Source organism: Salmo salar, chromosome ssa10, assembly GCF_905237065.1.
Source record: "Salmo salar chromosome ssa10, Ssal_v3.1, whole genome shotgun sequence".
Classification (NCBI taxonomy): domain Eukaryota; kingdom Metazoa; phylum Chordata; class Actinopteri; order Salmoniformes; family Salmonidae; genus Salmo; species Salmo salar.
In genome coordinates, this window is record NC_059451.1 from 21,101,868 (window position 1) to 21,125,647 (window position 23,780).

The 23,780-nt window shown below is 42.9% G+C and overlaps 1 protein-coding gene across 1 annotated transcript in view; it reads right to left on the reverse strand.

Moving 5' to 3' along the window:
- Positions 1-306: 306 nt before the first annotated feature.
- The window catches only part of LOC106613752 (DNA-directed RNA polymerase, mitochondrial-like), a 91,985-nt gene continuing 68,511 nt past the window's right edge, over positions 307-23,780 (reverse strand). Inside the window, exons 16-21 of the mRNA XM_014216327.2 lie at positions 17,668-17,720; positions 6,943-7,041; positions 6,033-6,105; positions 4,667-4,758; positions 2,265-2,338; positions 307-1,252 (exon numbers count right to left, since the gene is read on the reverse strand). Of these exons, the coding sequence (XP_014071802.2) occupies positions 1,203-1,252; positions 2,265-2,338; positions 4,667-4,758; positions 6,033-6,105; positions 6,943-7,041; positions 17,668-17,720 (441 nt within the window). The 3' untranslated portion in view covers positions 307-1,202. The remainder of the gene's footprint in view (positions 1,253-2,264; positions 2,339-4,666; positions 4,759-6,032; positions 6,106-6,942; positions 7,042-17,667; positions 17,721-23,780) is intronic.

The window sequence follows — 23,780 nt, forward strand, 5'->3', positions numbered from 1 at the left end:
TGTTTGGGTCAAGGCTACATTTGCATTTGAACATCGACTCAACACCTTTTGTCTGAAACTGCTGTAGCGTTTGAAGCCCAGATCAGATACCATTCCTGCTTCTTTTACCTCTAGATGTGGGCACTGGCCCAGAAAAATATGATCTTGGTTGATTAGCGATTCTTCAAACCCTTTGTGGTGCCTCATAAAAGGAGACCATCTTATGATGCTCGATACAATTAAAGGGTACAGATATAATGAAATAAATCCCCATGTCTGTAAACACAATCCATTCAAAACTCTTATCATCAAATGAACAAGAGATGCTTTAAGAAATACATGTTTATTTTAAAAAATCTATTGCTTAATTACTCCAAAAGGTGAAAATAAGAACACAAAGTCACAGATTTCTCCCTCATTCCCATCCATTATTTATATCTTCGTCCCTCTCTCTATAAGTGAGAGTAACTGTCTCTATTGGAAATTTGTGAGGTAAATGAAGTATCGCTCGAAATATGAGAGTGGGCATCTCTTCCTGGGTGCCTCTGAATCGATGAAAGGCAGGATCATGTGCTTAATGACCCAGGTGTTAGCCGGAGGGAGAGAGCCGACCGACTCTGCCCAGAGGAGGAGGGGGGGATGGAGGGCACAGACTGACCACACTGGGCTACGCCGCTGATCAACGCTCACTCAGAAGTCTCTCTCAGTGTCTCTGGCTCTTTATGTAATGGAGGTATTCCTGATAAGGGGAGGACACACAGGTGCGAGGAACACGAGCGTAATACAGTATAATGCAACACTCACATTCTCGTCAAGAAATGTCATTCGCACACACTGACACACGGAAGCGTTCTCTCACAACCACCCACACACTACAGTAACAGGGGCGTGAAAGTCAAAGCATGGGTCAAAATTGAGCTCTGTTGAGATCTTCTTCAGTCCAGAGTGGGGGAGCTGCTCTCCTCTCCAGAGCTGGCCTCTCCTCCTCTCCTCCCACAATGGTCTGTGGCTGGCTGTCTGTCTGGGTCATTATGAGTGATTGAGCTGCTTCCGAAGGCCTTGGCTTCGCCCAGCGGGCTGTGGATCAATCAGCCGATGTCTGAGGGAGACGAGACCTCCCAGCCTCCCAGGCCCCACGCAGCCCTCCCAGTGTTCAGCCTCACAGCCTGTCAATCCCACTCATCTCCCTCCACTGGCTTCTGCTTCCTGTCTGTCTGTTCCTCTCAGCTGAAGAAGTAAGTGGATTCCTTCACCCGCTGGAGATCAAAGTTGCCTGGGAGACAAACACAACACAAACTCACCTCAGTGAAAAGTGATGCGTGATGATTGCTTAAGTTTTGATCTGTCAAATATTGTTCTCCAATTCTGAGTGATTGATCAAGTCTAATATAAATCTCTATCTTCAGATCCGCAGTGAATTCAACTCTGAAAAGTTGCCCCTGTACATGACTGTCGACTCCTATAGATACATTATAGGAGTCAATGCTTCCCCTACCATTATATAGGTGGGCCAGACTGCTGACTGTAACCTGTCATATTTGAGTGGAGGAGCCTGTCTGTCTATATAAGGGACCAGATTATAATACTGATTCGGTCATTTAGAGGAGGGGAAACGGCAGCTAGGCAAGACACCCACTCTGTGCATAGCTATTCTATCTCAACTAATACATGTAACCTACTATGTGAGAGGAACAAAATGTTCCGATTATGTTGTATAACAATGGGCGATGCTGAAATTAACCACGACCTGTTCAATGTAACCTGGCGGAGTGATGCAGAAAATCATCCTGGATTATGTCCAGCTAGTATTCGTCCACTGTATCCTGTTAGAGGAGACAGCCCGGGGTTACCGTGGTGATGGCCTCTGTGTGGTTCGGACACAAAGCAAACCACCACATCTGCCTGAGCCATGTAAACAGATTATGAATGCGGGTGGAGGGTGGGGACAATTAATGGTAATCAATTTTATGCAATTCAGCTGCTGGTGCCAACCGGCCACTACAGATGGACAGAGAGAGAGAAAGAGAGAGAGGTTGCGTAAAGCCTCCTTCAGAACTAATGGATGGACGTGGTGCTGACAGAACAACGGATGCTGCTATCAATCATCCTCTGTCTATGCTGTGGGGATTAGAGGTGGAATCTGATGGACAGAACACACAGGTCACATAGGGTGCAGAGAGAGAGAGAGACAAAGATGCAAAGAGAGAGAGAGACAAAAGAGAGTCAGAGAGAGATGCAAAGAGAGAGCGACGCAGAGAGAGAGAGAGAAAAAGAAAAACACTGACCTGTTTGGGGCACTTTTGCCAGCAGCAGCAGCATTCTCTGGTACTCGAGAAACTTTTTGCTTCTGACCTCGCTCCTGGAGGAGAAGGGAGGACAGGATAAAAGCCTTATTTAACTGTTGTTGTTGTGGTGGTGAGAGGTTGGTCAGGAGGCCCGGTTAGTGAGAAGAGCAGGACAGTGGTGCAGGATCCTCAGGCTTATCTCCCTAATCTCCAGCTTTCCTCTGTCTCTCCTCGCCTCTCCTCCTAGGGACTAATGACCTCATGGGGCCTGGGCACAGGGGGTGAGGGGCTGGCCTGAGGTGCCCAATTACCCGACAGAAGGAGCAGTGTGGATACCATGTACACTTAATCCAAGCCCAGGGGATTACCGTAAAAACAAAACTTTTTACAAGCAACCTCACTAACAGTAAAACAGCATTTTTACTGTAATACAAGTGGTCTGTTGAGATTCTAAACACATTTACCTTCAAAGGCAGTCTGGGATCTAGGAATTTGTTCACGTTAAAAATCATGTCTGTATTGGATAGCATAGTTTAAAGCCCATCCAGCGTTTAGTATGTTTAGTTTCTACAGTGCTGAAATTATTATTACTTTAACGATGTGTGTATGCTTCACCATGCAACTCCAGTGCATTAGGTAAGTATTCAGACCCATTCCCCTTTTCCACATTTTGTGTAGTTACAGACTTAATCTAAAAATAAATTTAAAACAAATAAAAAATCATCAATCTACACAAAATACCCCATAATGACAAAGTGAAAACAGGTTTTTAGAATTTTTGCAAATGTATTACAAATAAAAAACAGAAAAACCTTATTCACATAAGTATTCAGACCTTTTGCTATGAGATTCAGAATTGAGCACAGGTGCATCCTGTTTCCATTGATCATCCTTGAGATGTTTCTACAACTTGATTGGAGTCCACTTGTGGTAAATTCAATTGATTGGACATGATTTGGAAAGGCACACACCTGTCTATATAAGGTCCCACAGTTGACAATGCATGTCAGAGCAAAAAGTAAGCCATGAGGTTGAAGGAATTGTTCGTAGAGCTCAGAGACAGGATTGTGTCGAGGCACAGATCTGGGGAAGGGCACCAAAACCTTTATGCAGCATTGAAGGTCCCCAAGAACACAGTGGTCTCCATCATTCTTAAATGGTTGAAGTTTGGAACCACCAAGACTCTTCCTAGAGCTGGCTGCCCGGCCAAACTGAGCAATCAGGGGAGAAGGGCCTTGGTCAGAGAGGTGACTAAGAACCTGATTCGCTGGTCTGATGAAACCAAGATTCATCTCTTTGGCCTGAATGCCAAGCGTCACGCCTGGAGTAAACCTGGCACCATCCTTACAGTGAAGCATGGTCGTGTCAGCATCATGATGTGGGGATTTTTTTCAGTGGCAGGGACTGGGAGGGACTGGGACACTAGTCAGGATCGAGGGAAAGATGAACGGAGCAAAGTACAGAGAGGTCCTTGATGAAAACCTGCTCCAGAGCACTCAGGACCTCAGACTGGGGCCGAAGGTTCACCTTCTAACAGGTTAACGACCCTAAGCACACAGCCAAGACAACGCAGGAGTGGCTTCGGGACAAGTGTCCATGTTCTTGAGTGGCCCAACCAGAGCCCGGACTTGAACCTGATCGAACATCTCTGGAGACCTGAAAATAGCTGTGCAGCGATTCTCCCCATCCAACCTGACAGAGCTTGATAGGATCTGCAGAGAAGAATGGGAGAAACTCCCCAAATACAGGTGTGCCAAGCTTGTAGTGTCATACCCAAGAAGACTCGATGTGTCAACAAAGAACTGAGTAAAGGGTCTGAATACTTATGTAAATGTGCTATCCTTTTTGTTATTCTTTATACATTTGCAAAAAAAAAACCCACTATTTTTGCTTTGTCATTATAGGGTATTGTAACAATTTAATCAATTTTAGAATAAGGCTGTAACGTAACAAAATGTGGAAAAAGTCAAGCGGTCTGAATAGTGTCTGAATGCACTGTATATCATTAAAGTCCAGCTATGGCTTGTCCAGGCTTAACAAGTACATAGCGTATACAGGGTGAGAGAGAGAGATCACGGCAGTAAACTCCCAAGTAGATAATGTTTGTCCATTCTTTGCATACATGGCTGAGAGAAAGTGAAAGTTTCATCGGCAGTGCTGTTGTATCTACTTTTTGTTGAGTTATGTATTCTCAGTAAAATTGCACAATATCAAGTTCTGTTAATGCACAAAATAGGCAAGGTTTGCATATAAAGACATAAAGTCAGGTTTTTCCCCTCCCCAGCACTTTTTTCCCTCTATGCTCCTTTCCTCCTTCTATCTTATAGCTAAATAAAGCAAACTAAACTGCCAGTACCAGTGTGGTGTATCAGAGGTCCAGTGTGTGCTGTGTAGAAACTTACAGTAGCCCAGAGCAGTATTTCTTCAGTAGGAAGTTGGACAGCTCTTGAAGGATGGGCTGGCTGTGCAGCGCCACAAACTGCTCCCGGCAAACCTGGCAACCCAAGAGAGCACAACACACACAGTCACTCTACTGTACTCCCAACACTCAAGCAATCACTCTATTCAACACTGGCATTTGACTGTACTGGGAGTTATAGAGTGGCAATCTGAGGGAGTCACTCACTCTGTCCTCATGATACAAGCAGAACCAACAACACTACTCAACTCTCCAGCTTCATTGACACTGGACTCTAGTTATGCTCATGATCTCCATTGGGGTTGCTCCAGTTGTCCTCTAGTTCTGTCGGTCTCCATTGTGTGACTGGGGAGATCTAAACTAGGTTGATGAAACGCTCACAATCCCTCCGAGAGGAAGGAGAGGAGACCGGTCACATACCCTGATACTACATAGACAACAGGGGAGGACAGGAGGAGAGAAGGAGAAAAGGAGGTAGAAATGGGGGAGGAAAGGGATAGGAGACTAGCTAGAGTGATTGGGGCCATTCATTTATGCTGCCAGGTCGGTGCCAATTTAATGCTTGCCTGAAGAATAGAAATATGGTAATATAATATCCCATGTCATATGTTAAGGTGCTGACCAAGATATTTAGAGTGCTTCAATGCTAATCATTGGAGATTGGATGAAGAAATAACACTTTCCTTAACATAATTCACACAGAAATGCCATTATGGTAATTCGGCCATTTTGGATCTCAACAGAGCGTCTCAATTTAGTGTTGTTGACACCTCGGAGAGTCTCAATTTAGTGTTGTTGACACCTCGGAGTCACGCTAAAAAGGACAGGCCAACACAGCCATCTATACTCCGTAATGGCTGTAACAGGATGCAACTCTGGGACATATGGTGCTGTCTGCTGCCAATAGCTGTAAAGCCATGTATTAACAGCCAGGCAGCCAGTGGTGTAAAGTAATTGACTCTGGCCACCAGGGAAGGCCTATATTTGGTGTTATACTCTGGGTAGTTCAAGCCTTGAATACTGATTGGCTGACAGCTGTGGTATATCAGACCGTATACCACGGGTATGACAAAACCTATTTTTACTGCTCTAATTACGTTGGTAACCAGTTTATAATAGCAATAAGGCAACTCGGGGGTTTGTGGTATTTGGCCAGCATACCACGGCTAAGGGCTGTGTCCAGGCACTCTGCGTTGCTTCATGCGTAAGAACAGCCCTTAGCCGTGGTATAGTGGCCATATACCACACCTCCTTGGGCCTTATTGCTTAAGTATTCTACCACACCTAGCCACAAGGAGCTGTGTGCTAAGGTCAAAGGAGGAATGATGAAGGTGATGAATATGACGTACCTTGTTCATGGTGTCGACTGTGATGGCGTGGGTCCAGAAGCAGTCGTGGACAGAGACAAACGTTAGGCCGGCGCTGGAGAAGCACACAGAGGAAGAAAGAGAGAGACATGAGATATAGGGCTAGACGCCGTGGAAGGAAATCGTGGTGGAAACTGGACACCGTAACATGAGGTTACACAGCCTGGGAGACATACTAAGACTTGAATCAATCTGACATAGTATGACAACAGTTTATGGGTTCAATTTTGAGATGGCTATCCCATGCAGAGTTCAGAGGGGTCATGAGAGCTTATACCGTAGCAGGGATGGGCAATGTTGATGGTGGTGGGGGCCACAAAAAATCTGAACTCATCATGAGGGGCAGTGGCTCGAGGGTCTGCTTACCCACACATGCAGTCAGAGCCGGCCCTAGCCTTTTTCGGGCCCTAAGTGACATTTTGTTGGGCCCCAATTCTACACATTTTGCCATGGGGCGTAGAGAAAATGTAGCAATTTTATAACTAATTTCAAGCAATTCTACACATTTTGCAATGGAGCGGAGAGAAAAATGTCGAATTCTACAGCTTATTTCCTGCAACTCTACTAATTTTGCCATAGGGTGCAAAGAAATGTTTGCAGTTTTGAATATGATATCCGAGTGAGAGTGACCAAGAAAATTAATGGGGGCCCCTCAGTCGGTAATTCGACCACGATTACTAAAAGTTTAGATAATTGAGTGACTGTCAGTGAGTGACAAGAGAAAAACTGCTGATGCACAACCAAATTTTAGAAATAGGCCTATTCTACTTTTCTAACTCTCAAGCAGCAAGTTGAGACCTCCTTGGAAATTGATGCGGCCTGCCACCAGTTTCCCCATCCCTGCTGTAGAGTGTGGTGTGGGTCAGAGGTTATAGGTTAGGCCTTAGTGTACCTGTAGCAGTAGAGAGCAGTCAGCATCATGTGTGTGGAGTCCAGAGAGTGGATGAAGTTAGGAGGGAAGGCATTCTTCTGTTTCACAGTGTCTGGTCTCCTGTGGATGGAAAACAGGACAGTTATTCACAACAGGAGAAGACACACAGTCACACGCTAAGTATGTTTCTCTCGCACACCAACACACCCCCCCACTATGAAGTCCCTGATGATGCAAGGAACTGAAAAGCCAGTTTCCAAGTCCATAAATCACTGATGGTAGATCAATATGAATTATGAATGAGTAATAAAGAAACAACAGAACAGATGTTCACGTGACAAAGGCATCTCGCCAATAACAACTGCACTCTAAACTTCCAATTTCCCGTGTAAGCTTCCAGCTAATTGGGTGTTGGCGAGAAAAGAAAAACATATTGCAGTATTAGTAGCTGTTTTGGCAACTGTCATCCAACTGAAAGGTTGGAGAAATGTAAATGTGCATTGACCTCTGCTGAAAGTGAGCACTTTCCCAATCTGTATATGCACACATTATCCTCATTAGCCTGGGCCCTGCCCTCCCAACCCACTGCTCCAGTGCACTTGTAATGAGGATGGAGTACAGGGGGATAATAGCTTGGGATGCACCCAGCAGCACAGACTAGACATAGGCATGCCAGCTATACAGATGTCAACTCCACTCCCCTGTAACACCGTTTGGCTGGGAACTGGCCAGAGTGATGGAGAAAATAGCCAAGCCTGTATCAGTGCTTAGGGGTAACTTCTACCTACTCTGAAAACTATGCGATTGAAAACTATGCGGTTAACTTTGTCTCTATGGGGAATGGGATAGACTGGGAGTTTAGCTTCAAGCACTTTAGCAACAGTTAGTCAAATCAAATCACATTTTATTGGTCACATACACATGGTTAACAGCTGTTAATGCAAGTGTAGTGAAATGCTTGTGTTTCTAGTTGACAGTGCAGTAATATCTAAGAAGTAATCTAACAAAAACGACTACCTTATACACACACACAAATGGTATGAATAAGAATATGTACACATAAATATATGGATAGCGAGGGCCATGCGGCATAGGCAAGATGCAGTAGATGGTATAGAATACAGTATATACATATGAGATTAGTAATGTAGGATATGTAGACATTATTAAAGTGTCGTTATTTAAAGTAACTAGTAATACCTTTATTAAATTTATTAAAGTGGCCAGAGATTTGAGTCTGTATGTTGCCGGCAGCCACTCTGTTAGTGATGGCTGTTTAACAGTCTGATGGCCTTGAGATAGAAGCTCTTTTTCAGTTTCTCGGTCCCAGCTTTGATGCACCTGTACTGACCTCGCCTTCTGGATGATAGCGGGGTGAACAGGCAGTGGCTCGGGTGGTTGTTGTCCTTGATTATCTTTTTGGCCTTCCTGTGACATCGGGTGCTGTAGGTGTCCTGGAGGGCAGGTAGTTTGTCCCTGGTAATGCTTTGTTCAGACCCCACTACCCTCTAGAGAGCCCTGCGCTTGTGGCCGGAGCCGTCGCCCTACAGGATGCTCTCGATTGTGCATCTGTAAAAGTTTGTGAGTGTTTTAGGTGACAAGAAAACTTTCTTCAGCCTCCTGAGTTTGAAGAGGCAATGTTGTGCTGCCTTCACCATGCTGTCTGTATGGGTGGACCATTTCAGTTTGTCTGTGATGTGTATGCAGAGGAACTTAAAACTTTCCACCTTCTCCACTACTGTCCCATCGATGGGGATGCTTCCTCTGCTGTTTCCTGAAGTCCACGATCATCTCCTTTGTTTTGTTGACATTGAGTGAGAGGTTATTTTCCTGACACCACACTCCGAGGGCCCTCACCTCCTCCCTGTAGGCTGTCTCGTCATTGTTGGTAATCAAGCCTACCACTGTAGTGTCGTCTGCAAACTTGATGATTGAGTTGGAGGCGTGCATGGCCACGCAGTCATGGATGAACAGGGAGTACAGAAGAGGGCTGAGAACGCACCCTTGTGGGGCCCCAGTGTTGAGGATCAGCAGGGTGGAGATGTTGTTTCCTAACACCTGGGGGTGGCACGTCAGAAAATCCAGGACCCAGTTGCACAGAGCGGGGTCTAGACCCAGGGTCTCGAGCTTAATGATGAGTTTGGAGGGTACTATGGTGTTAAATGCTGAGCTGTAGTCAATGAACAGCATTCTTACATAGGTATTCCTCTTGTCCAGATGGGATAGGGCAGTGTGCAGTGTGATGGCGATTGCATCGTCTGTGGACCTTTTGGGGTGGTAAGCAAATTGGAGTGGGTCTAGGGTAACAGGTAGGGTGGAGATGATATGATCCTTGACTAGTCTCTCAAAGCATTTCATGGTGACAGAAGTGAGTGCTACGGGGCGATAGTCATTTAGTTCAGTTACCTTAGCTTTCTTGGGAACAGGAACAATGGTGGCCATCTTGAAGCATGTGGGCACAGCAGACTGGGATAGGTATTGATTAAATATGTCCGTAAACACACCAGCCAGCTGGTCTGCGCATGCTCTGAGGACGCAGCTAGGGATGCCGTCTGGGCCGGCAGTCTTGCGAGGGTTAACACGTTTAAATGTTTTATTCACGTTGGCCACGGTGAAGGAGAGCCCACAGGCTTTGGTAGCAGGCCGTGTCAGTGGCACTGCATTGTCCTCAAAGTAAGCAAAGAAGTTGTTTAATTTGTCTGGGAGCAAGACGTCGATGTCCGCGACGGGGCTGGTTTTCTTTTTCTAATCCGTGATTGACTGTAAACCCTGCCACATACGTCTGGTGTGACTCCAGGGCTGGTTATTGTATGAGAAAGATAAGACTGCTTGGTGGTAGTGGTCTATCTGAGTGTGGGACAGTTAGATGGTTAGAGGCCTGTAAGCACAAGAGAGCCACAGCCAATCACTCCACCTCATCACTTACTTACATTCCCTAATAAAGGCCTTTTAAGACTCTAATTACCACAATACTGTGTGTGTGTGTGTTTATGTTTGTGTACAGTACATGTTTACCTACATTATCAGGACCAGAATGTCCTGACAAATCACCAGAACTTTTTTCATGTCCTGAATTTGTTTAAATGCTATTTTAGGCTTAAGGGTTAGGTTTAGGGTTAAGGATAAGGTTAGGGTTAAGGTTTAGGAGTTAGGAAAAATAGGATTTTGAATGGGAATACATTTTTGCCCCGCATAAAGTCCTGAAAACAAAGCTGTGTGTGAGGAGCGAAAGCTGGGGAAATCAGCAGAGAGGAGGGAATGCTGAGCTCTGCTGTAACTGGCAGCCTGTGAAATACTGATACTTTCTCTGGCAGAAATATAAGTTGAGAGGAATAACTCTATAAGCAGCAGCAGCATCCATCTGCGCACACACACACACTTTAGTTTGAGATAAAGAGGAGGAAGCTTTTTGGTGTGTGCCGCCGTGCTCGTGTGTGGCGGTGAATGTCAGGTCAGACAGAAGGCTGTCAATCTGTCTCCTCTCTCTCAGTCAGTGCGGTATTCATGGTCTCTCTCGATGTCAGCGGCAGACCTCACAGTAATGGGGAGACTGTCACAAGGCATAGGCCTCACCCCACTGAGGGATCAGACAGTAGGCTACAGACAGCAGCAATTAAAGGGGAGCTCTGCCCCAGTCACGAGCTGGATGAAATAGTCACAAAACGTGTGTGGCTGTCAGTCAGCATGGACATTGTGAAGAACAGAGTTTGAAATTAACGTTTATATTAAAGTTAGAGATGACCCATATGCATTGTTCCAATCTTAGTGATACAGATCTAGTGTTTAATGTTATTGTGTAGGCACTCACTCAAAGATTTACACTGTTGGATTCGACATTTTGAACATTGAGATATTACATAAATGATAGAGAAGCATAGAATATCTGTAGAAAGACAGATAGCTGTGGAATGTGTTGGGGGACGGGAGCAGAGTGTTGATACAGGAAAGACAGATGGACATATGTGGATAAGGTGACGGAGGGGTTGAGGACAGGTCACCTGAAGGGAGTAATAAGGGTTTGGTATCTTGTTATTCTTTTCCTGTTAAACCATAAAATATAAGGATTGGAGAGGAGGAGGAGTGTCTTAAGTGGGATAGATATATATAATATATATATCTATCTGGATGGGAGAAGTGTTGGGTTGTCTGAATACAGCTGTACAGAACCTTTGGGAAGAATTAAACTTGGTTAAAGCTTCTCTAGTGTCCGTGAGTTATTTACTCTGAAAAATAAGAACCTAACAACAATAACTACCCCAACTAGGCCAAGTTTCCTATGTTGCACAGGAATATGTATAGGCTACTTTTTTTAAAGTTTCAAACCAAATACCCAACAAACAACAACCACGGTGTATCAACCTCCAGCTCTACCTCTGATACTAATCACACATTCAATGGCCCTTTTACAGAATCATTCAGCGGTGACATTTCAGCCCAAATGCCACCCTACCCAGGGCTATCAGTGGCCTGTCTGTCCGTCCGTCTGTCCATCTGGTGCAGATGGCCCCATTGTTTTGAACATATCTTTCCTTTTCAAGTTCAAAAAGTTCACATATACATTATAAAACATGTCAAGGATCGTTCACATCATGCTCTATGTTTTTGGAAGAGAAAGAGGGAAAGAGAGAGAGAAATAAAGTAATCTCTTACAAACTATCCCTAAAAAGACAAAAATACTGTAAGTAATAATAATAACAGCAGTTTACCTCAATGCCATTGAATAGAATTAACATACACGTCCCTCTTTTTGTCTATACAGTTATTTGGCAGGGTACAATATGTCTTTAGTCTCAACCAGGCTGTTATAATTTACATCACATACACATTTTTGATGAGTCCTTTGACTTAAAGTTGGCTGCTGTGGTTTGAGCCAAATTGCCGTAGTCATTTTCTGTGCAATCACTAACAGTACCCTTAACATTTACATTTGGTTTTTATCATCCAGGTTACAAGGTATTGCTCCCAATAAAATGAACAGTGATTCCAGTGGTAACTCAATGTCTAGGAGTGTCTTCACTACTTCTTTTTTAATGTTCTTCCAGAACCCCTGTAACTTTGGACAGTCCCAGAAGACATGCGTGTGGCCTCCTATTGGTCCACAGCCCCCCCCCAGCATACAATTTTGATATCAAGAAAGGTGTTCTATAGTATCTCATCTTCACTTTCCAGTCAAACTAGTGCATTTGTGACTACTTTCACAAATTCTCTCCCATGATTGATCTTCCACCACCAAATTAAGTTCTAGTTTCCATTTTCCTTTAACATCCTGCGTGTGTAACCTTTTATATAACTGAGACATATTTTTTGGGCTATTTAACCTTCAAATATGTTTATGAAATATTGCTTGACACTGAATGGCGATTTCTATTTTTATAATGACCTCCCAATCCTTGTGTGTCATTAGGTTGTCTTATCTGGAAGTAGCTAAACATGTAATTTGCAGGTAGACCAAATTTGGTTTGGAGCGGAGTAAAGCTGGTTAATTGACCCTTCGCTAAGCCCCGCCCCCCTTGGTTACTGTTGCAACCTCAGACAGCGTTTTCCCAGGAAGCCCAATTCAACCACTGGCGAAATCCCCTAAAATGATCTCAAACTGTGTTTCTAATACACAATGAAAATTAAACAGACTACCCCTTGCTAATCAGGAAACTCTTGGGTATGTTGTGGTGGACAGTTGCTTCACGGGAACAGGAACCTGGTAAAATTATGTTTGTAGTGTAGCTAGCCACTGAATGGCTCTGAATTCACTGTCAGCATGCAGTGAAAGCTATAAATACTTTTGAAGCAAACTAGTGCACTCAAATCATACCCTGATGTTAACAGCAGATGGGAGTTTTATTCATAACATTGCTAACTTAGCTAGCTAACATACAGTACCAGTCAAATGTTTGGACACATCTACTCATTCAAGGGTTTTTCTTTATTTTTTATATTTTGTACATTGTAGAATAATAGTGAAGACATCAAAACTGTGAAATAACACATATGTTATACACACATGTTAGACAACGAACCTAAATGGGAAAAAAATGCATTTTCTCGAAATGGCTGTCCCGTGGCCGACGGAAGTTTTGGAGCAGCCTTCAGAGGCAATAACAAGAACAAGCTCTTGGAACATAAAGGAGTATTTTTTTCGAACGAAAATACATTTGTTGTGGACCTGGGATTCCTGGAAGTGCTTTCTGATGAAGACAACCAAAGGTAAGGGATTATTGACAATAGTATACAAGACTAGATGTGATATGCGATTGTCTGACCTGTAACGTTAGCCTATTTTTCAGAGTATCGCATCCCCTTTCATCGCAAAGTATGATTACCCAGTAAAGTTAATTTTAAATCTGGCATTACAGGTGCTTTCAAGAGATATTCATCTATAAATCTTAGAATGACAATTTTACATTTAAAAAATGTTTTCGAATAGTAATTTAGTAAATTGTAGCTCTGTTTCATCGGATGCATTTGAGGGAAAATAGTTAGTCAACGTTACGCACCGATGTAAAATGCTGTTTTTATATATAAATATGAACTTTATCGAACAAAAGAATGCATGTATTGTGTAACATGATGTCCTAGGTGTGTCATCTGATGAAGATTGTCAAAGGTTAGTGCTGCATTTAGCTGTTTTTTGGTTATTTGTGATGCATGTGGTTGGTCGGAAAATGGCTATGTGGCTACTTTTACGATATACTCCTCTAACATAATCTAATGTTTTGCTTTTGCTGTAAAGCCTTTTTGAAATCGGACAACGTGGTTCGATTCAGGAGAGGTGTATCTATAAAATGATATAATTAGATTTATTTTTGTATTTTTTTATTATTACATTTTGTTATGCTAATGGCGATATGATTTTTCGCTGGATGTCCGTCCCGCCGCACAGGGGTTAAAAATATATACTTGTGTATTGATTTTAAAGAAAGGCATTGATGTTTATGGTTAGGTACATTGGTGCAACGACAGTGCTTTTTTCGCAAATGCGCTTGTTAAATCAACACCCGTTTGTCGAAGTAGGCTATGATTAAATGAGAAATTAACAGGCACCGCATCGATTATATGCAACGCAGGACACGCTAGATAAACTAGTAATATCATCAACCATGTGTAGTTAACTAGTGATTATGATTGATTGATTGTTTTTTATAAGATAAGTTTAATGCTAGCTAGCAACTTACCTTGGCTTCTTGCTGCCCTCGCATAACAGGTAGTCAGCCTGCTACGCAGGCTCCTCATGGAGTGCAATGTAAGGCAGGTGGTTAGAGCGTTGGACTAGTAACCTGAAGGTTGCAAAAATGAATACCCGAGCTGACAAGGTAAAAATCTGTCGTTCTGCCCCTGAAAAAGGCAGTTAACCTAGGCCGTCATTGAAAATAAGAATGTGTTCTTAACTGACTTGCCTAGTTAAATAAAGATGTATAAAAAATAACAAAAATACCCCCCAAAAAATTACAATAATTTAAAAAATATATATAATAATAATCAAAAATAAATAAAAAAAACGGCAAATCGGTCCAAAAATACTGATTACCAATTGTCATGAAAACTTGAAATCGGCCCTAATTAATCGGCCATTGTGATTAATTGGTCAACCTCTAGTAGAAAATAATAAAAAACCCTTGAATGAGTAGGTGTCTCCAAACTTTTGACTGGTACTGTACATTGAGAATATACATTTTATTAAGTGGCAAGCAAACTAGTTAGCATTAGCAACGTTTGGTGGTCAATGATACTGAGAGCTAACTCCCCTGGTGATTTATTATTTTGCCATCTCTTGATGGCTTACTCAATCTCGTTCTCTATAACTAGCCGTGTCATTTCGGCCCAATTTTCCTGTGATCATTTTGTGAGATTTAGGTTAGACAAGAGGGTTCAAATGTTTTCTTGTTTATGGTTTTGTTCTGACGAATCATTAAGGTCTTTATAATATGCTGCAAACAACTCCGCAATGTCACTTGGTTTTGAGACTTCTGGTTTAGAGAAGGGATTAATTATCTTAGGGACCACTCTGCTAGCCTGGGCTTTTCTTAGCTGGAAGGCTAACAACCGGCTGGCTCTATTACCCATCTCATAATATCTTTGATTAGTAAATCTAAGTGTCCCTTCTGTTTTGTAAGTCAATAACTCATAACTTTTGTTTACATTCATTCAACTTATGCAATGTATCATCGTCCCTTGTTTTTTTATGTTCTCGTTCAAGTCTCTGAACTATTCTCCAAACCCTGCTGTTTTTCAAGACACTGCTTCTTTAATTTGGCAGACAAAGCAATTATCTTCCCTCTTAATACCGCCTTTGGCCCTTCCCACAAAATGGATTGATGATACATCATTATCAACAACAAAAAAAGTAATCTTTCAAATGTTCATTGTAACTCTTGCTTTACAATATGTTATGTCAATATGGAGACAATATTTAAAGTGCTTCTCCATTCCTAGATGCATCTTTAGACATACTTGACTGGGGTCCGATATAGTTTTCAACGCTGCATTTCTCTACTTTATGTAAATATTGCTTGGATATACAAAATAAGTATATTCTGGAGTAGCTACCATGACCCTTTGAGGAAGAAAAAAAAAAGTATTTCATTCTGGAATGCTTAAAACACCAAGTATCAATAATCCCCAGTTCATTCATCATGGCAGCCAGGGCTTTAGATTTCTTAGAATGTGGACTGTGCTCAGCAGGAAGTCGGTCAAGCTTGTAATTCTGTATGCAATTAAAAGTCCCCGCCAATAATAACCATCCCTTTTGCATTGTCCACGATTACAGTTGCGATATCTTTAAAGAACCCTGGGCAGTCCTCATTTTCATGCATACAAGTTCAGAATAGTAATTTCTGTCCCCACTACCCTTACCCTTATCTACCCTGATCATCCTTCAACACTTTATTCTTGGCAAAGCACACAGATCTATTAAATAAGATTGCAACACCTCTTTTTTTCCCACCATGAAAAGATGCGCTAAATACTTGATCTACCCATTCTCTTCATTTTTTTGTTAATTCTCTGTTAAATGTGTCTCCTGGACATGTTCTACTGAACATTTATATTATAACTAATACAATTAACTAGTCGTTTAATCTGTTGTTTTGCGTTGATACATAACTCCCTCTTCGACTTGTACTCTCCTCCCTCTCATCATATAAATCAATTTTAAAAAGTAATGTCTATGAAGTGCAGAAACTCACTCCTAAGCGCAATATGATGGTCAAGGATAAATGAACAAGGAACACATAGGTCATAACCAAACAAAATCAGCCCCCCCCCCTCACCAAAAACTGGTTGTCTCAAATAAAAAGCCATGTTGTTGATTATCTCAAATAAAATACAACATCCCCCTTTGACATATGTCCAGAGAGCTGTGCGTTTCCTGTCTGTCTGGAGTAAACAAAGTCTGTGTGGATGCCATGATCCAAAAGAGTCAAATCCCCATCCTAGGAAGTTGCTGCTCAAACCCGGACTCCCACCACCCCACACACGACCCATTGAACTTATTATCAGTTTTAAATAAAAGTTTTAGACTTGCTAACATACTGTATATGTATACTATCTGTCGACAAAGTCATCCAATAACTAAACCAAATAAAGTGGCCTACATCTACATCGCAAATCAATGTGTTCATTACCTCAGTGTAAACACGTATTGTAATGTGGGGCAATACATTTCAAACGTCTTCCTGGATGAATGTCTTCAGATCCACATCAGACAGCACTATTCTGTCCCTGCCTCCTGCACCTGCCATCGGTCTCTCTCGAAACCTCTCTCCAGACGGTTTCTTTCTTCCATCTGTACCGTGATGCCCAGTGCTGAAGGTCTTCGTGCCTGAGTCTAGTGTCATCCTCAGTTGGGCTGGGTATGGGCAGTTTGCTTTTATGTTTTTCCCTCTCAGATCACTTCTCGGACTCACATCCTTTTCTTCTGTAGGTCTGGGGAATAATCATGGTCAAAGTAGATTGTTTTCGCCTGAAATGTAACTTGCCTCTGCTCCCAGGCCTGGCGTAGAATAGTTTCTTTGACAGTAAAGTCCAGAAACCGCACTATAATGGACTTTTCCGGTGCTTCTGTATCTCTCAGCTTCGTAACCAGTTCCATCACAAAGCTCATCATATCATTTATTTCAACGCATTCTGCTACATGGTAGATCCGAATATTGTTACACCTCAGCATATTTTCCAAGTCGTCACACACCGTGACTCTGTCCTCACCTGTCTCCTCTGGAATCTTTTGAACTGTTATTTGTTGTTGTATTTACTTGACAAAGTCATTATTCAACTTTTCCTGCCACTTTGTTCAATATTTGCCACTCATAATATATATTACTACAGTAGTGAGCTAGTTTTCCATTTGGGTGCGTCTTCAAGCTGTTTTCCCGTTCACGACGTCACCGGAAACTCCCTTTAGTCCACTGTTAATACAATCCCAAAATGCTGATGATGTGCTTGCTGTCGCTGAACGGATCAGGATGTGACCAATCAAAAGTGGTAAACATGTCTTGATACTGTTTTTATACAGGGTGTACATGTCAAATGCTCTAAAGCAAGTTGGAGATGAGCGGAGAGAAAAAAAGTGAACCCTGAGAAGATACCGATGGATGACAGGGTTGGGGTCGATTCCAACTAAATTCCAGTCAAGTCAGGAATGTAAGAACTTTCCCCTATGGAGAAATCCCATGTCCAATGCAACTGACAGGAATATAAACGGAATTGATCCCAACTCTGGTAGTGTTAGAAGGGTCAGGAGGGAGAGGAACTTACTCTTTAGAGTCGTGGGTGATCTGGAGACTCAGGTACTGGATGGTAGCCTTCAGCTGCAGGAGACATGGGGGGAAAGGGAGGGGGACATGAATGAGTCAGGTAGGTTTGATGATGTCATTTCAGTCAATGAAATGGTGGAGGTTGGGAGAGGGGAGACTGGATTAGTATTAGACATTCTGTAAACAAACACACAAAGCAAACAGGGTAAACTTCTACCACCCAAAGCAGTCCATCTGTTTGACATTTCTAACACATTGATGGAAAATCAAATGAATGTGGAATCCATTCGTATTGAAAGCCTCTGATTGACCTACAAGTGCTACCCATTGATTCCCAGCCCACCTGCCACAGAGAGGTGACAGAAATGACAATAGAATACAAGACATTAATGACTGGTAAAACCTGACTTGAGCCAACATACAAGCGTACTGTGACATGCTAACAAACAGTAATCGTCTCCTAGGACAGTAGTTTCCAACCTGTGAGTCAATTATAATAAATCAAAAAAGGGATCAAAATATCAATTGTCTTCCAAAAATAATAACAGTTGGGAGCATCTTGATGTTAGAAAATCCATCTGTAATAATAGGCATTTCATGTGTTACATTCACTGATATAATTGACTAAGATATTTTATGTAAAACAATGGTGGTCCTCAAGAGCTTTTGACAGTTATTTGGTGGTCCCCAGAAAGGAACCGGTTGGGAACCGTAGTCCTAGAAATAAACCTAACTAGTGCTCAATAGTTGAACAACAGCTACTGACAGAGCAGACACACTAACTACTATAGGTTCTGCCACAGAAGAGAGTTTGGCCAGGCTGAGGTGAATAATGGAGCCCATCACTTTGGCCCTGTAAGAGCTGTAAGGGAAGCCATTTTGTCACGAATGTGAGTGACTGCTCTCCACATTGGCCCCATCACTGTCACGCCCCTGAGTGCCTCAATCACATTACTGCTCAGATTAGTTTCTCTCTGTCACACACACATCACACACACACACACACACACACACACAGAGAGAGAGAAGTAGAGGAGAGGAAAGGAGAGAGGTTCCCTGCTCAAGGTGACACTGCATTGAGCCAGGACAGAGAGAAGACAGAGAAACATGAGAGAGACAAGCAGCACAGCTGAGAGGGACATCTGAAGTGCTGAGGATAGCTTGAGAGCTGGAGCTTGGGTGGAGTGTGTGTGTGCTGGCCATGAGGTAAATTGAGATGCAGTCTTGTGGGTGGTCATCAATCACTATGATTTATGAATCTATTAGACCCCATTAATAGAATAACCACTTAATGTAGGATAGATGAGAGAAAGAAAGCGTGGGGGTGGGGGGGGGGGGGCAGAAAAAGAGAGAGAGAATGGCATAGAGTGTGAGAGAATATGGGGTGAGAGAGAGAAGGAGAGTGAAGACACACCTCACTCATGAGTTATTCTGCCCTGCAGTTCCTCTACAGCAGCGCTTCCAAAGGGGGGCACATTTTTGTTTTCGCTCTAGCACTACACACCTGATTCAAATAATCAACTCATCAAGCCTTTGGACCTGGGTCGGAGTGGAATCAGTTGTGTAGAGCTAGGGCCCTCCTTTTGGGAGTTCGGAATCAAATAGGATTCACTGTTTGCACTCCTACATCTAGCCATACCAAAGCAGCCAGGGCAGTCCTCCCACTGATACACCCTGGCAGTAGGCCTGTGTGATGAACAACCAGATAAGACTGGGTTCAGACAGCAGACACTACTGCATATCACAGCACGCATTACATGAACACTGCTGGTTCTGGAAAAGAATGTCTGTCTGCCCGCCACAAGTGAAGAGAACCAAATGAAGTGCTTTCACCGACACTGGTTCACTTAAAAGTAAATCATCAAAAGCACTGAGAACACTTAGAGACATGCTCCGGAACTTTGGCGACTACTAAGTATTTTTAAACCTCCCGCTTTGGGCTAGATGTGTCAATGTGTAGTTCATACAAACATCATTTTTTGTAGAATTACTGTCTTACCTCAATTAGCCACAAAATCCCTAGTTTGAAAACTGTTTTTCTGGAAGATGGGCTGCGCCACTTTCCCTACATTTCCCCCCCACATGGGGCAATCCCCTAGCAATTCAAGTTCCAGCCAATAAGCTTCAGCCCCTTGCCATTTGAGTGACAGCTAGCAAGTTGAACACATAGCAGAGCGAGAGAAAGAGCAATGACGTGGTGCACATATCTGCACATATGTGACTTAGTACGCAATTTTCTGGGACAGGTTTTGGCTTGTGACCTCTACTTTCAGAACTACTGGATAAAAAGAATACAAAAGGTGAGTTGGGAATCTCTTTAAAACACTTAAATCCATCACCCAGACTGTACTGTCGCTAACTGAATACGGTTAATTCATGCTTCCAGTTTAGAACCAGGGGAGAAAAGTGTCTGCAACTGCTTTCATGAATGGAAATGTGTTGCAAAAGCCTGTATCCTATTCATTAGTGGAACCCGTAGCAAAACATTTTGCAACAGAAAATAAGCATTTGTTATTGGACAGGTTCAGATAGTGCCACCCTGTTTCTACCCGTTTTCTTACATTTTGTGCCTAATGAAGGCAACCGTGGTCAGTACTTTATGCTAAATTAAACATAGATAAAATCAGGAATTAGGACTTCTGGAGATAAATCCAATCCCACAGTGACAAGCCTTCAAGCCTGCAGGGTAGCAGCTCTCTAGATTTACCCAGCTAGCTGCCTCCTCTCCTGTCAATGGCTCCAGGGCACATTGATTTATTACAGAAACAAACAAACAGGTTGAAAATAGACACACACAGACACACAGGGCGATACATTCCCATCAGCATGTGCCATGTAGTGCGATCTCATCCATCAGCACTCTAGGAGGAGTTGGAAGGAAAGATGTGTCTATCACTGTGGCAGAAAGTCCTTCCGATCTCCCCATGTCCTCAGGGATACATTTAGGGAGAAAGGAAGAGGTAATGATGGAAGGATCTGGGGTTAACTCAACACACTACTCTATTTTACGTAGGGGCAGCAGGTAGCCTAGCGGTTCGAGCGGTAGTAACCGAAAGGTTTCTGGTTCGATTCCCCAAACTGACTAGGTGAAAAATCTGTCGATGTGCCCTTGAGCAAGGCACTTAAACATTTTACATTTTAGTTATTTAGCAGACGCTCTTATCCAGAGCGACTTACAGTAGTGAATGCATACATTTCATTTCATGCATTTCTTTTTTTTTTGTACTGGCCCCCCGTGGGAATCGAACCCACAACCCTGGCGTTGCACACACCATGCTGGCGTTGCAAACACCATGCTCTACCAACTGAGCCACTTGGAAGACCTAATTGCTCCTGTAAATGACTTAAAATGTCAAATGTATCTTCCATATCCTTATTGGGTTTGCATAAAATAGGAATTAAAAGGTAGGTGTAGTGAAATGACGCTGCCACGATTAGAGCTGCAGTTATTGAAATGCAAGACATCACTCTCACAAATCAAATCGTATGTCACATGCGCTGAATACAACTTCTGTAGACTTGAAATGCTTGCTTACAAGCCCATCCCAACGACGCAGAGTTTAAGAATAAAAATTCTAACAAGAGAAATAAAATAAAATACACAAGAATGAAGCTATATACAGGGACTACCAGTACCAGATCAATGTGCAGAGGTATTTGAGGTAGATATGTACATAAAGGCAGGGTAAAGTGATTAGGCATCAGGATAGATAATAATAGGTGTAAAATAAAGAACAGAGTAGAAGCAGCAAATGTTGAGTGTAAAAGTGTGTGTGTGTGTGTGTGTGTGTATGTTTGTGTTGTGAATGTGTGGGAGTGTCAATGTAGTGTGAGTGTGTATACAGTGCATTTGGAAAGTATTCAGACTCCTTGACTTTTTCCACATTTTATTACGTTACACCCTTATTCTAAAAAGGAAACAATTCTTTTTTTACCCTCAATCTACAAAGTGAAAACAGGTTTGTAGAAATTTTTGCACATTTAAATAAAAAAATACCTTACTCATAAGTATTCAGACCCTTTGCTATGAGACTCGAAATTGTGCTCAGGCGCATCCTATTTCCATTGATCATCCTTGAGATGTTTCTACAACTTGGAGTCCACCTGTGGTAAATTCAATTTATTGGACATGATTTGGAAAGGCACACACCTGTCTATATAAGGTCCCACAGTTGACAGTGCATGTCAGAGCAAAAAAGCCATGAGGTTGAAGGAATTGTCCGTAGAGCTCCAAGACAGGATTTTGTTGAGGCACAGATCTGGGGAAGGGTACAAAAACATTTCTGCAGTATTGAAGGTCCCCAAGAACACAATTGCCTCCATCACTCTTAAATGGAAGAAGTTTGGAACCACCAAGACTCTTCCTAGAGCTGGCCGCCCGGCCAAACTGAGCAATCGGGAGAGAAGCACCTTGGGTCAGGGAGGTGACCAAGAACCCGATGGTCACTCTGAAAGAGCTTCAGATTTTCTCTGTGGAGATGGGAGAACCTTCCAGAAGGACAACCATCTCTGCAGCACTCCACCAATCAGGCCTTTATGGTAGAGTGGCCAGATGGAAGCCACTCCTCAGTAAAAGGCACATGACAGCCCGCTTGGAGTTTGGCAAAAGGCACCTAAAGAGAAACAAGATTGTCTGGTCTGATGAAACCAAGATTGAACTCTTTGGCCTGAATGCCAAGCGTCACGTCTGGAGGAAACCTGGCACCATCCCTACGGTTAAGTATGGTGGTGCCAGCATCATGCTGTGGGGATGTTTTTTTGTTGTTGTTAGGATTGAGGGAAATGAACGGAGCAAAGTACAGAGAGATCGTTGATGAAAACCTGCTCCAGGGCACCTAGGACCTCAGACTGGGGCAAAGGTTCCCCTTCCAACAGGACAACGACCCTAAGCATACAGCCAAGACAACGCAGCAGTGGCTCTGAATGTCCTTGAGTGTCCCAGCCAGAGCCCGGACTTGAACACGATCGAACATCTCTGGAGAGACCTGAAAATGTGCAGCGACGCTCCCCATCCAACCTGACAGAGCTTGAGAGGATCTGCAGAGAAGAATGGGAGAAACTCCCCAAATAAGGTGTGCCAAGCTTGTACCGCATACCCAAGAAGACTCCAGGCTGTAATCACTGCCAAAAGTGCTTCAACAAAGTACCGAGTAAAGGGTCTGAATACTTACGTAAATGTAATATTTCCGTTTTTTCTTTGTAATACATTTTCAAAAATGTAAAAAAATCTTTTTTTTGCTTTGTCATTGTGGGGTATTGTGTGTAAATTAAAAAATATATATATTTTAGAATAAGGCTGTAACGTAAGAAAATGTGGAAAAAGTCAAGGGGTCTGAATACTTTCCGAATGCACTGTCTATATAGTCTAGTGAGTGTGCGTAGGGTATGTGCAAGATAGAGTCAGTGCAGATAGTCAGTTAATGGTATCTAAACTATTTAGCAGGCTGGCTATTTAGCAGGCTTGTGGGAAGAAGCGGTCTCAGAGCCTGTTGGTATGAGAGACGATGCTCCGGTAAGGTTTGCTCACATCGGCCACAGACAGTGAGATCACACAGTCATCCGGAAAAACATGGGCTTTCACGCAAGGCACAGTGTGATATTTAGCTCGTTTGGGAGTTCTGCATCGGTGGGTAACTCACGGCTTGGTTTCCCTTTGTAATCCGTTATCGTGTGCAAGCCCTGCCACACATAATATTGCAGCTTTTCAAGTCTCTCTGATAGGAGACTCTCGAACAAAGCTATTCTTGAGTGACTGAACATTTGCCAATAGAATGGAGAGGAGCGCCGTTCAGTTTTCTCTTTGCCTCAATTTTACCAGGATTCCATCTCGTCTCCCGGGTCTACACCTGTGGCGTTTTGGTAGCTTATGAAACAAAGGAATAGGGTGAACAGTGGAATGGCTGTCGATCTGATGTCCAGAAGTGCTTGGTGGTCATTATGTGATGATAGTATGAACTTTCTGTACAAAAAATGTAAGATAAACACGATAAAAGTCACTAAATAACAAAGTTGGGTTGGAACTCGTAAGATGTCGCCCTTCTCTGTCGGCACACAGTATCTGTGCATGTGCACGGGTTCGCTTCACGCTCAACGGACCAAAACAGCAGAGAAGTT